We start from the raw sequence: 12,907 nt of genomic DNA, 5'->3' as shown, positions 1-12,907 counted from the left end.
ACCGCAATCGCGCTTTAGTACATACGCCTAAAAACAATTATAATGATGTTTGATTATAATATGTACTCGATATACAAGAAATTTCGAACACTACTCCACGATAGTATTTTTTTGTATCAAATATTTACGGATAAGATTTATCTCATATCAATATTCGTAGTTGTCCCACTGGTCGACGAACAACTACTTTGATGTTCATAAAAACAATAAAAAAATCAAATTTAAAAAACAAATACCAACGAAACAAACTTGTCGCGTACAGAGTTGCATGATAAAATTTATGAAAATTATATATGCAGTTCGAGAAGTAGTCACAGTGAAGAAGTAGTTACTCCCCCGCTTACAGATAACCGGAGAAAAAGAGAAATATTTACATGATACCTTTATCGGGCGACTACTTCTCGAACCCGAGGGCTCCCTAAACGTATAATATAATAATAATAATAATGATGCATTCTTTCCGCAAAAACCGCGCGTACATTATAAACATAACTCGCATCACGTTTCCTCGCTCTTTCGATTGTTGCCTTTTACATGAATTAAAAAAATAACAATGCACGGAGTTTGGCGCGCGCGTCAGCGGTCTATATTTACACGTGACATTGCCACAGTCGGCTCACTTTCGAATTATCATCAAGACTTTGTCTCCCGTCAATACACCATCAACGCTTAACATCCGAACGATGTCTCAGTCTTTACCTTTATGTATAATAATTTTTTTTTGTATGTATATGTGTGTCTTTTTTTATTATAATATAGATTCTAATATGTATTATGAAGCATCCTCGTAGTCGTCGTCGTTTGCTTTACAGCTGAAGGATGCGTGTATACTTTGGTGTGTGGAGATTTGCCTGTGTCTTCTGTTTATATCGGAGTAAAGTAAACGACGATGACTGCGTGTATATATATTTATGTCGAGTGTGTATTATATATACTTAGTTGCTTTGAGAGGCCACCGTGTGTGTGTAGCTAATTCGCACGTGCGGTGGTCGCTCCGCTTTTCTTTTTGGCCACCTTTGGACGCTCGGAGAGAGGACGCGAGTTAATTCTTAACGACAGTCCCTATGTATATTATATATAATATGTATATAATGCATAAGCGTGTATCGCACTACGCTTTCTGCACTCTCTTCTTCTTATTTTTTTCGCTTTTCTCCCTCTCCACTACTAAGAATGTAAATAACAAGTTGAGTTAAAAAATTCGAACGTTTTTTTCTTCTGTTTCATATCAATTCTCTCTCATTTGACTTTGACGAGCTCGGGATGATTCTCCGCCATGTAGGCCGGATGGGCGAAGCCCATATTGGCGAAACCGGCGGTCTTGCGATCGACCTGGCGCACGCGCACGTACAGGAAGGCCGCCACGAGCGAGGCGACGACGATCACCAGCAGCAGCATCACGAGGCCACCGACGAAACCGGGTAGAGACATGCAGATCGTCTCCGGGTCTGTGTTCGTCGCGGCGTCCTGGATCACGACCGTCGTCGTGTCGTTGTCGGCGCCGCCCTGGGTGCCGAGGGCGAAATTCACGTCGCCCGGCGCCACCACCTGGATGATGCGCGAGGTGTTGACGTCCGTCATCTCTTGGGCGGCGCGTTTGTACACGTGATTCGTGGGGGTGGCTACCAGCTTTATCGTGTGGAAGGTATCCTAGATAAACGAAAAGAAAATTTTCACAACTGACCTCATCGAACTTTTTCATCAAGTATTTATGTACTTACCTCAATTTGATCTTTGTTAATCTCGATGACGTTTCTCCTCCTCCTGACTCCTCGCAATTCAGCGGAGAGACCTTCGACTGACCTCGGCCTGCCGCCGAGTGTGGCGAGGTTACCCTCGAGTTCATCGCTGCCCACCGTTCCTTTCCTCTTCACGGTTTGGTAAGTCGTGGCTGGGTGTCCAGGTAGTGGTGGGGGTGGCAAATGAACGTCTTGCTGTTGCTGCTGGGCAGTTTGAGCGGCGCTCTGAGGTGCCGAGCTGCTGGCTGTGTTGTCGTTGTTGTTCTGGTTGTTGTTCGACGACGTCGAGCTTGGCGACGACGAGGAGACTTGAGCTTGCGGGGCTGGCACTACGTCGGGACTTGGCTCACTGTAATAATAGTAATATAACGATCGTTGATGATTTTTGTATTAAGAATAAATAGCTGCATTGAAAAGAGGATCGGAAGTTGAAAACTTGGTAAATTCTCAACGTGGAAATTTAGCTGTTTTTTTTTTTAAACAATTTTCAACTGTTTTCAAAATGCAATCTCTCTTACCTGTAGGCGCCAGTAGGACCGCTAGGATGGCGAGGATCGGCGTAAGCCGGTGGAATTCCGTACTCGGGTATCGGTGGTGCTCCGTACTCGGACGAGATTCCTTGATGAACCGGAGCTCCGTACTCCGAGGCGATGTTGTTGTTCGACGAGTAGCCCTCGAGACCGGGATGACCGGCGCACTTGGGCTCGGGGCAGTTGTACCTGCAGACTTGAATGACGCACTGGAAGTGCACGTTCATGCTGTCGGGGAATTTGAAGGCCTGGAAGTAGGCGAAGCTCACCACGGAGGCCGACGGTCCGAAGTTCTTGATCTTTTGGAATCTGTTGAGTCGAGGTCGAGAACGAATCGTAAGAAATAATATTCATAGCTGTTGTACACCTAGATATGAATCAGAAAACTTACCTAGACATGATCTTAGGTCTGACGACGCAGCCGTACTGATCAACCAGTTGAATCGGTGCTCTCTTTCCGTCGTGAGCCACGCAGTTCCTCACCAGCATGTCGAATTTGTTCTCGTCGTCCTTGATGGCCAGCACCATCGTCATGGTCTGGCCGATCTTGACGATACCGGAGACCTCGGAAGCCCACGGGCCCTTGCCCACCTGAATCTGCATCCAGCACTGCAGATTGTCGCCCAGGAAGTTGGCCGTCACGGCGTGGAGCATGTCGACTTGGAACGGCCTGAAGGTCACGGCCTTCTCGTAGAAGTCGTACCAGGTGCAGCGCAGCTTTCTCGCCTGATCCCAGACCTCCTGCACGTAGGGATCGTACTGGATGATGATGGTGTTCTCGACGTAGCTGCCCGACGGCGTGGGCGAGCCGTAGGGTGCGACGTTGTGATTGGCCGACGAGCTCATGCCGCACGAGTTGAGGAAGATCTCGAAGGTGGCGCTCAGGTGGCCTGTGCCGGGCTTCAGATGGACGCAGTGAGGATCCGAGTAGAAGCCTTTGCTGAAGATCATGCCGTAGAAGGGCCGGTCGAACTCGATGTTGACTCGCATGTGGGTCTTCTCGCACTGCACCTGCAGGTGCTTGATCTGAGGCGTGTCCGACGTGGCGAGGGGCCAGTTCTCCTCGGCGCCGCCGTGCGGCAGGGCCGGCGCTCCGTACTGCGCCGGGGGTCCGTACACCGATCTATGCTCCAACGGGAGAGCGCTGCTGTCCAGAGGTGCTTCTCCGTGTACATTCTATAAGCGAAAAAAAAATAGGTTGAATTAATAATCGAGCTAAGGTACGACGCTATTGTTCATTATCGCGTCAAACGCGGCTATGTGTGCGTCTATATAACGAATGAAAACAGTACATATACGTTACACACTGACCCCGAAACAGACTTATAACCGCGTGCCACGAGAGATGCACCACCACCGACGCCGTCGCTTGAAAGAGAAAACGAATAACAAAAGAAAAGAAGCCGCCGCGTCGCATTGTATACCGGCGTAGTCGTGATTCGAGATCTTGCAAAGTGATTTCTTCACTTGTCCCTATGTATACCGCACTAATACCCATACACACACATACACGTACGTACGAACATTTGGCTCGCGATTAATGTACTGCAGCACACACGCGCGCACATATAGGCTCTCTCGCTCGCGGTGCAATATAATTTTGTATCCACACATGCGCTGCACTGCAGACAATACGCGAACGTGGGTAATCGTTTGCACTTTGCATATATATACACGTATGTGTAGCAGCAGCGAAGCACACGAGTGAGAGGCGAATCGGCGTGCAAATGTATGCACTTGTTTCTCGACTTTATAAGGAGTAAGTTATACGGCGGGTCATAAATATCTTGCGCGCGCGGAGTACCAGTAGAGGAAACGCTCCTCGAATTTCGCGTATAACATTATGCGGGCATTGGTTTTTTATTATTTTTCTTTAATATTAATAATCGAAATGAAAAGCAAGCGTTTTCTCCTTTATGCGGCCTGTAGGCTAGGCTAATCAGGACAAAAAGTAGCGTCAGTAGTAGTAGTAGGTAGCTATTACGCTCGTGTACACACAAATGAGTTAACGTAAATCGAGAAAATGTTTGCAAATTAGCGCGCGTAATGTAGTAGTAGTAGTAGTAGTAGTAGTAGTAGTAGTAGTAGTAGTGGGTATAAAAGGGCGAGCGCGAGATATTCTATACTGCTATGTAGACGCTCATCGAGGCTCAATTTACGAGACTGTTTATCTTTTTATGTATATAATAATAATAATGTATAAATAAGGATTGCCTCTGGCCTTTAAGCCGCGTATACGTACATACATACGATTCGTGAACGCTTGTTTTCTGGGTTAGCACGTGCGCGCCGGGTTCGCGTCCGTAAGGAAAAAAAACGCGGGATTGCCCACGAGGTAATTTAGCGCATTATAACGCTTATGTGGAGCCGAAAAATAGAAGGCGCAAGAGTATATCGGGGAACAAAGGATCATAAAGGAGATGACCCGGCTACTAGCTCGAAATTTCAATATCATCGATCGCGACGCGTTCATAAATCGCGAGTGCGATCCAATAAATTCGGCGGGAATCCCAGATGAACTATATAATATTTATAGTCAGGACAGAGAGAGAGAGAGTCAACGAAAAAAAGAAGAAACTGCTCGTGCACCGCGTGCGAGTAACGGGCTCCCGACGATGCGTGCAAGTATGTAAAGAAGACAAAAAAAAAAACGCGTAAACGACTCCGAGACCTTGCCAAGGGCATTACGGCGGCAGGCGGCTATTAGCGCACGGTTGTGCAGCTCGCATATTCACGGTGAAACGGCGCATTATTATATTATATGTAGAGCTGACGACGGCGGCGAGCTCACAATGCCCACACGAGTTCCGGTGAAAATGTCGCGCAGAAATTGAATGCACGCGAGACATATCACATACGCGAATTCCCATTACGCCGCGCGAGCTTTTCTCTTTCTCGCGCGCGCGAACGAAACAAATGAAACTCTCTCGCGCGCGGCGCAAGAGACATGGATACGGTCGCGCGTGTGTAAGCTGCAGCGACTTTCGAGGCGGAAGTGCATCGAACTCATCGCCGCGTCATTATCATCTCTCTCTGGAGTGACGAGTACTAGTTGTACATACGTATCGCGTACATACATACATACACACGAGTCTGCTCTAACCGAGTAGCAACACCTAGTCGGACATAATTTTCATCTCCTTTTCTCTTTGCGATCGTGAAACGCGTTCGAATAAGAGCCCCCGATCGACTAGCGACTCGACTCTCTCTCCACCTTCCCTCGAGGGATATTCCCCTTTCGGCGCGGCTGCGCGCATGTATATGTATCTCGTCAATCCTCGTCGCGATCCGCGGAGAAAACTTGCATCGCCGGGCCTGTGTATGGGTATACGCACGCGCATGCGAGTGTGCGTAAGTATGTGCACATGCAACGATGTCACCGCGCCTCTCCTTGCGCGCGCGCGAGAGAGAGAGAGAGAAAGAAAAAGTAGAGCAGCCGTTCGTTCGCCTCGATTTTTCTTCTCTCGCTCTCTGCGCCTTCTTCTCTCTTTCTTGCTAATTAGAGAAGACACGTGAGAATCAGGCTAAATTTTTTCCTTCCCTATGGTATTAAATATATGTACACATTTTATACATACGTACGCGCGATACACTTTGCACTGCGGAGCAGCAGCAGCAGCAGCAACAGCACGTGTTGTGCGATCGGAGCTCGATTGAATCGGCCGTTTGCATAATCGTATGTGTGTAGTATGTATGATAATATAATGCGGAGCTAGTATTATTTGATTGTTTATTGCGTGCGCGCGGCTCGTAATCGCACTCGGAATACAATTCATTGTTTCTCGTTCATTCTCTTTTGTTTCCAATTATCTTTCTTTTTTTCTCTCCCAGCTCTGCGACTAATGTATGGGTGTAGCAGAGAGACGATTCGTGGTCATTGATCCCGCCAATTTACGTATCGGATTCGCTTAATTTACGTCTGTAACCGCCCGAGAGTCGTAAACAATCGTCAACGTTGCATTTCTACGTTTATATTGTTAGTCGAGATAAGGACACTTTCGTTTTTTTGCCGCTGCTGCTTCCATGAGGCGGAAAGTCAAGTAGCCGTAACGAAGCAAAAAGAGAGAGAAAAACGAGATAAATGATTCTGCGGTGTTCCGCAATGAGATTATAAAGAGTCAGGTACTTCGTTACGGGAGCTTTTTACGTCTCTCTCTCTCTCTCTCTCTCTCTCTCGATGATAAAAGAAAATCATAGTTGACTTTTTCATCGAGTCGATGACTTGATTACTAGGTCTGTGCGCCGTTCGTGTCTACCGCAGACGCGACGTTATTACCGCATCCGTTTGTACACGCTTTGCTGCCATAACTTTAGCTTTGCTCGCGGAATCGATATAATTTCTTTAGACGGCGCGAATGCAGTAAAATTGAAAATATTTCACCTGCGCAGAGCTGAGGCATTTAAAAAAAAAAGATCGAAACGATCGAGGAATTCGAGTGAAAGCTCGGATGGAGCTGCTCCTTCCTGAAGGCACGGATCGCGCATGCCGACGCGACTTCCGCATTAATCACTCCTAACGATCGTTCTTAATATAAATCGAGAGCTCGCGCGTACGTTCGTCATAATTTGCGAATTTTTGGACACAGAAAATTCCTCCCGGGGAAAAAGAAAGGATACACACACGTATACGGCAATCGAGAGATAATCGATTTTCGAAATTCGTGGCCTTGAATCAGGAAAGAAATTCATCGCTTCGTTTTTTTTTCTTCGCTCGATCGAATTAGTCCCGTTCACTCTGCCACACGAGTCGGGCGATCGATCGGTCGATCGTGCCGATTTTTCGCTGTGATTCGCCACCCCGAAAAAAAGGGAGCATTAACACCTGCCGGCACTGGCGCAAAATCAATTGCTCTCGTGCACAGAGTTTAGAGAAAATAATACTACGGAGAGCGCAGGCGAAAAAGTCGCACGCGTTGTTTTATCCAGATGGCATCTATCCTTTTTAGCCGATTTATCCGCGCGCGCAGAGAGTAAGAGAGAAACGAGAGCAGCACAAGCAAGGCGCTCAAGTTGTATATACATATATAATACACATGCTGCTGCCGCTATATATGTATACAAGCCCCAGCTTATATACAGCGCGAACGAACGCATGTGCGCGCGCGAAGGCTCTCTTCCCAAGAAAGAAAGCTTATGCCGCGCGCGAAGCCTAAGCGAGCGAAAGAAAGAGATAGAGAGAGAGAGAAAGAGAAAAGAAAAAGCAGTCCGATTGCTTCTGCTTCTGCTTCAACGCGCGAAAGGGGCCGCGTCCGGTGTGTGTGTATGTACGTTTTGACCTACTATTCGCGAATCAACCTGTAGCGCGCGAATATGTGTACGTGTATGCTTTGGAGCGGGGTAAATGTATAGTACGTCCTTGCCCATATGTGTGCGTGTGCGCGTGCGTGTGTGTGTGTGTGTGTGCCTTTTGCTAAGAGATGCGTCGCGCTCGAGCTTCCAAACGCGTTTATTATTATTAGTGTATGCGTGCGAGGAAAATTCGATACGTATACTAACTTCGAGAGACATAAAAAACAGTCTCGACACAGGCGTTGATTGGTATAATAACACAACAACGCGATAGAAACGGAGAAAGTTTCGTACTTTTAATCCGCGCATTATTATGTAGTTACGAAATCGATAAAAAAAAAACTGTTGCTTTTGTCTTCGCCGAATCCCTACGTGTGTCCAATACAATACGCGATCGGTATGATTGGTAAAACTAATCTCAGTCGATTAATTCCTAGACACGAATCTTGAATCTAAAAGCAAATCTAGTCGTACGATTTATTACACTTGCAGATATTCCCATAGATCGACTAATCTCTCGTGCACGACGCGAGATGCGGTCGCTCATATAGCTAGCCGATATTATATATAGGAGGAAGTGAAGGGCTCACTTTCATGCGGCTCTGCTGTGTGTGTGCATAAAGGTCAGTGTACAAATGCGCCACGGCTCTACATCCGTTCACTTTCTTTGGGCAAATATATACATCGTCGTCCAAATGGATTTTCATGTCTCACTCGTGTTCAAATTTCGGCGACGACGATAATAACACTTTAACAGCTATAACCTGTGCGCGCGTAAGACCATAATGTAAGCCGGTCTCGCGGTCGCAAAGAGAGAGAGAGACGCGCAATATCGAGGATACGCGCGGTTAATTAGTGTGACAAATGGCGAAAAGCAAGGTACCGTTTTTTATGCACACACAGACACATATTTTCGATCGCTCGCGTATAATGAAGAATATTGCCTGGCGCACCTGTCGCTCGCTTACTCGCGCGGATTTCTTTGGAGAAAAAAAAATAATAAAACTCTTGGAAGAGCTGTGTGCTGCGCTCGAAGCGAAAAATGAACGGCTTGGCGATCGCCGAGCTTTAACTCGTGCAACAGTGCCTCTCTCTCTCTCTCTCTCTCTCTCTCTGATGTTTCGTTCGAGTTTGGTAGTTCGCGAGGCAGCAACAGTCGAAAATTGGTACACACGCTATATTACAGCGACGATAAAATGGAAATTACACACCGTGCGAGTGCGTATCTAAGCCGACGGCGTCGGCGGCGGCGGACTGCGCGACGAGTCTGCAGCAGCAGCACATGTATTATAATGCGCGCACAATTCGTTATCGACCTATATTTTCCTTTCATCTTATTATATGGAAATTCGTAAACGGAGCTACGCGAGTGTGTGTCTGTGTGTTGCAACTTTGGATTTTTCAGAAATCCATCGGGTTATCTCTCGTGTAATCGGCGCGATTAGCAGTATTGCCACCTTTGTTCCCGGAAAAACTAACGCACTAGCGTGTGTACGAGTGAATTGAATAAAAAATCGATTCTGCCCCGGAATTTTTTCCTATAGCTCCTCGACATTTTTGTTCACTTTGTCGTCGTCGTCGTCGTCGTCGCGCTTCCGTAAAAATCGTGCCAACGGAAGCAACGAAGCGTCTCACGCGCGCATACACACACACACACACACACACACACACATGATGTTACTACTCGCAGCGCAGCACAGCAAAATATATGTCTTATTCGTCACGATGATTTACGATTTAGTCTAGTGAATAATTTGAAAGGCGATTGATTTTACAACCCGAGGTAAAGAGAGAAATTTGACGACGCGAGACTTTATCTGTGTTTTTTTTTCTTTTCGCTTATAATTGGCCGGCGAGCGAGCGCGAGGCTGATAACGTGCGAAATTAGCTTCGCAATTAACGCGCGTTTTGCGCGAGGCACTTCTTCTTTTTACCGTTTCTTTACACGCAACGAGATGATACTAATTTTCACTTAATAGTTTGCGGCTCTGTTGTTAAGCAGATTACGCGTTTGTGTGTCTATATCTGTATCTGTGTGTGTGTACAACGCATGTGTTTACTCTTTTTTTTTTTACTAAGCACTGTTTAAACTTCACTAAGAATCACTTGGTAATGCACGGCACACAAGAAACGATCGTTCGGAGAAATTTGGTATTTTTTTTTGGATTAACAATTTGATGTACTCACTGCCAGCAGTATCGATAGCAAAATCGACAGCACGAGTCGTAAACTCCTTCGCGTCTTTTCCATCTTGATTGAATCTCTCGTGCCCTCTGAAAAATTAACAGAAAGAAAAAAAAATTAAAAATTTTGCTCTCGATTTTGAAATTTTTAAAAAATTCAAATGTTATCGCGAAATCAACGTGTGCTTTCTCGCTTTTAATTATAATAATTCGTAACAATTATCGCGTAAAGTCGATAATTTCTAAATGCGAATGTGGCTCACAAGCTCGCTGCATTTATATAGCCAAATAATTATACAGGAGCCTTTAATTCTCGGAATTAGGCATTAAGTTTTTTCAAGAAGCTTCAAGCACTGATTTTCAAACACGATTCACCGAATCACTGAGTTGTGTAAAAGTAAGCACTTCAAATGTCACAAAACTATTCTATATAAAATCGCGAGCGTCGCAAGCTCTGGGGCGGTCTCTTACATTTTTGATTATCACTGCGAGACGACTCCAGCTTCGGTCACTCGTAGAGCACAGAATATAGGAAAAGAAGAAGAGGTAGAAGAGGAAGAGAGAGAAGAAGAAAGAGAAAGAAGAGAAGGAAAAAGCACTGATGGAAGAACTCTCGGGCAACGACGACGACGACGACGAATTGACTCAAGAAATCGGCAACTTCATCGGTCCGCCGAATAATATGTACAAAATGTATGAATAACGATCTCGTCGCAGCGGTCAAAAATCAACTCATGTAGAAGAGCAGCTGCATACGATAAACGTCTATATACTATTCACACTCGCGTTTACACTATCGGCACTACTACTCGGGGCTCCTCTCTTTCGGGTAAGAAGAAGAACAACAACAACCACACACACCTCCTCGTGGCGGCCGCAAGGAAGACTGACTGAATCGAATTACTCGCCGACGAGTGCGAGCTATATGCTGTATGTGTGTGTGTGTGAGTATGGAGTAGGCCCCTTCGCGTATATACGTATCTGGCCCACTGACCTACTCTCTACCTGTACGTATATACGTACACGGCTCTCCACTAAAGTTTCTGCCGCTGCCGCCACCACACGTATATATCGCGCCGCGCGTATGTGCTCTCTGCCCCACTACCATACATCCCTACTATGTAAGTAAGTACACACGTATATACACATATCCTTGAGTGCCCGTGCCTCTGCTACACGTGAATGAATACATATTATATACATGTACGCAGCGCAGTGGAGCTCTCGCGTGGAAAAAGGAAGGAAGAGAGAAAAACATTCCATCTCGTCAAAAGCGCCTTCGCGAGCGAGGCAAGAAAGTGGAATTCTTCGCGTACTTTACCCGAGCGCACTGCGAAACACGACGTGTATAGCCGATAATATGCGGATTTTTCGGTGAGCGCCGCCTGTGCAGGTGATGCAACTGACGAGTGCCGCCGATGCACTGCCGATTTTACATTGCTTTTTAACAAATTTTATCAGATGATATTTTGGAGTAAAATAATATGAATGCGATAGATGGTAGCTCCGGTCAAATTGTCCTTTGACATTCCCACGTTTTGACATTTCATCCGACGAAACTATATACAGTGAAAGAAGTATGAAAGAGAGAGAGAAAGAAATGTGGCGAGATTATTTGTTGATGAGAAGGAAGGAGCCACAGCCCGTTTCTCCTCCTGCGAACGCGCCCTGCACCGAACAAAATTCCTCTCTCTCTCTCTCTCTCTCTCTCTCTTCACCTGCGTGTGCATTAAAGATCGCCGCAAACGAAAGTAATCATAAACGCGGGCGCCGTATTTTGCAGTACGCATACAGTGTGCACCGTGCACCGCGAGAATTATCATCGAGGCACACATGCGCACTGCACTCCTTTTTCCTTTCTCCGATCTTTTTCCCTCTTTCTCGTGTTCTTTTGTGTTATTTTACTTTTTTTTGCGCGCGAAAAATAACTTATATACTCGCGCGCTCGAAAGAGAGAGACAGAGGAAGAACGAGAGAAAGAGAGAGGTTAATTTTTGTAAGCTCTGCGGTTCGCGTGGTTTTTCGATACTATATTATAGTATAATACACGCATCATGGTTAAGGACAATTTTAATGACTTACACTGGCTTGGAGTGACAAAAAAAGAAGAGGACGTAAAGAAGGAGGAAAAAGTTTCGGAATCGGAAGGAATTTTTCAACGATCGCAAGCGCGGTACTACCCATTTTCCTGAATGCCAAAAAAAAAGTAAAAACAAAAATAAATCCTCTCTCCGACGATGCACCTCGAAAATGAGATCCAATATAATTGACGTTGAAAAATAAAGCAATAACGATCATTTCGTGGGTATAAAACGGTACTTTTTTCAAGCCCATGCGCACCAAGCTCTTATATATACTCGCACAGAACAAACTTTCTCTCTTTCTTGTGCAAAGAGACTCTCTTTGGGAGTTTTGCAATTGTCGTCGTCGTCGTCGATGCAACAGAAACAACAAAACTAATGCGAAAACCTTTGAACGAATGTTAAGTGGGCACACGTATAATATAGTCTCGACCCGAGCGAGCTATATTATAATGTCAACGGCCCACACGCGCGGCTTATCGCCGCTGCAGCCTGACAAATATAATGTATAAAAGAGCGCGTGTAGCATGCCGGTCGCGACAAGCGAGCAAAAATCTAGGCTCCCAAAGCGGAATCGCGCGTGGCGATTTCCATTTTCCATTTTGTTTTTCTCTCTCTCTCTCTGTCTCTTTATTTCTCAACCTACGCACATAGGCTCGCGCATCATCATCGTCGTTGATAATCTTCTTCTTTTTTTTCCGATTATTGCTGCGTTAAAAGCACACGACGAGGCAGTCGCGCACCAAACGATCGTGGAAGCGATTTTGCATAACGACGCACGAAGCGCTCGTGCGCATACCGACCCAGATTTTCTCTTCTACATAGAGAGAGACACACACACATGCGTACATACCCGCACATCGTGCGCATGAAAACATTTTTTTTTCTAATACACAGCGCGAAAAAGATAAGGCGAAAGCGAAAATGTCGTAGTCGTCGTCGTCGTCGTCGTCGTCGTCGTTGGGCTGCATTATAGCTGTGTGCTCGTTCGAGAGTGTAGGAAAAGGACGATAAGAGGGCGCGAAGGACGCGCTTTCGCTTTCCGAGTTGCGCTCACTCGCTCTCGTGTACCTTCCGTTAGAGAT

The 12,907-nt window shown here is 46.0% G+C and overlaps 1 protein-coding gene across 1 annotated transcript; it reads right to left on the bottom strand.

Annotated features, from left to right (window-relative positions):
- Positions 1 to 423: 423 nt before the first annotated feature.
- LOC106654745 lies at positions 424 to 10,304 on the bottom strand. Its single transcript, XM_014374746.2, has 6 exons — positions 10,213 to 10,304; positions 9,746 to 9,831; positions 2,661 to 3,445; positions 2,258 to 2,578; positions 1,722 to 2,088; positions 424 to 1,650 (listed from the first exon to the last, which is right to left on the bottom strand). Exons 2-6 carry the CDS (start codon positions 9,806 to 9,808, stop codon positions 1,240 to 1,242), a joined length of 1,947 nt encoding a protein of 648 aa, XP_014230232.1. The 5' UTR covers positions 9,809 to 9,831; positions 10,213 to 10,304; the 3' UTR covers positions 424 to 1,239.
- Positions 10,305 to 12,907: the final 2,603 nt, after the last annotated feature.

The sequence above is a fragment of the Trichogramma pretiosum genome, unplaced genomic scaffold (genome assembly GCF_000599845.2).
Source record: "Trichogramma pretiosum strain Unisexual culture from Peru unplaced genomic scaffold, Tpre_2.0 scaffold46, whole genome shotgun sequence".
NCBI lineage: Eukaryota > Metazoa > Arthropoda > Insecta > Hymenoptera > Trichogrammatidae > Trichogramma > Trichogramma pretiosum.
Note: the sequence above shows the minus strand (reverse complement) of the source record. Positions and strands in the feature narration are given on the sequence as shown.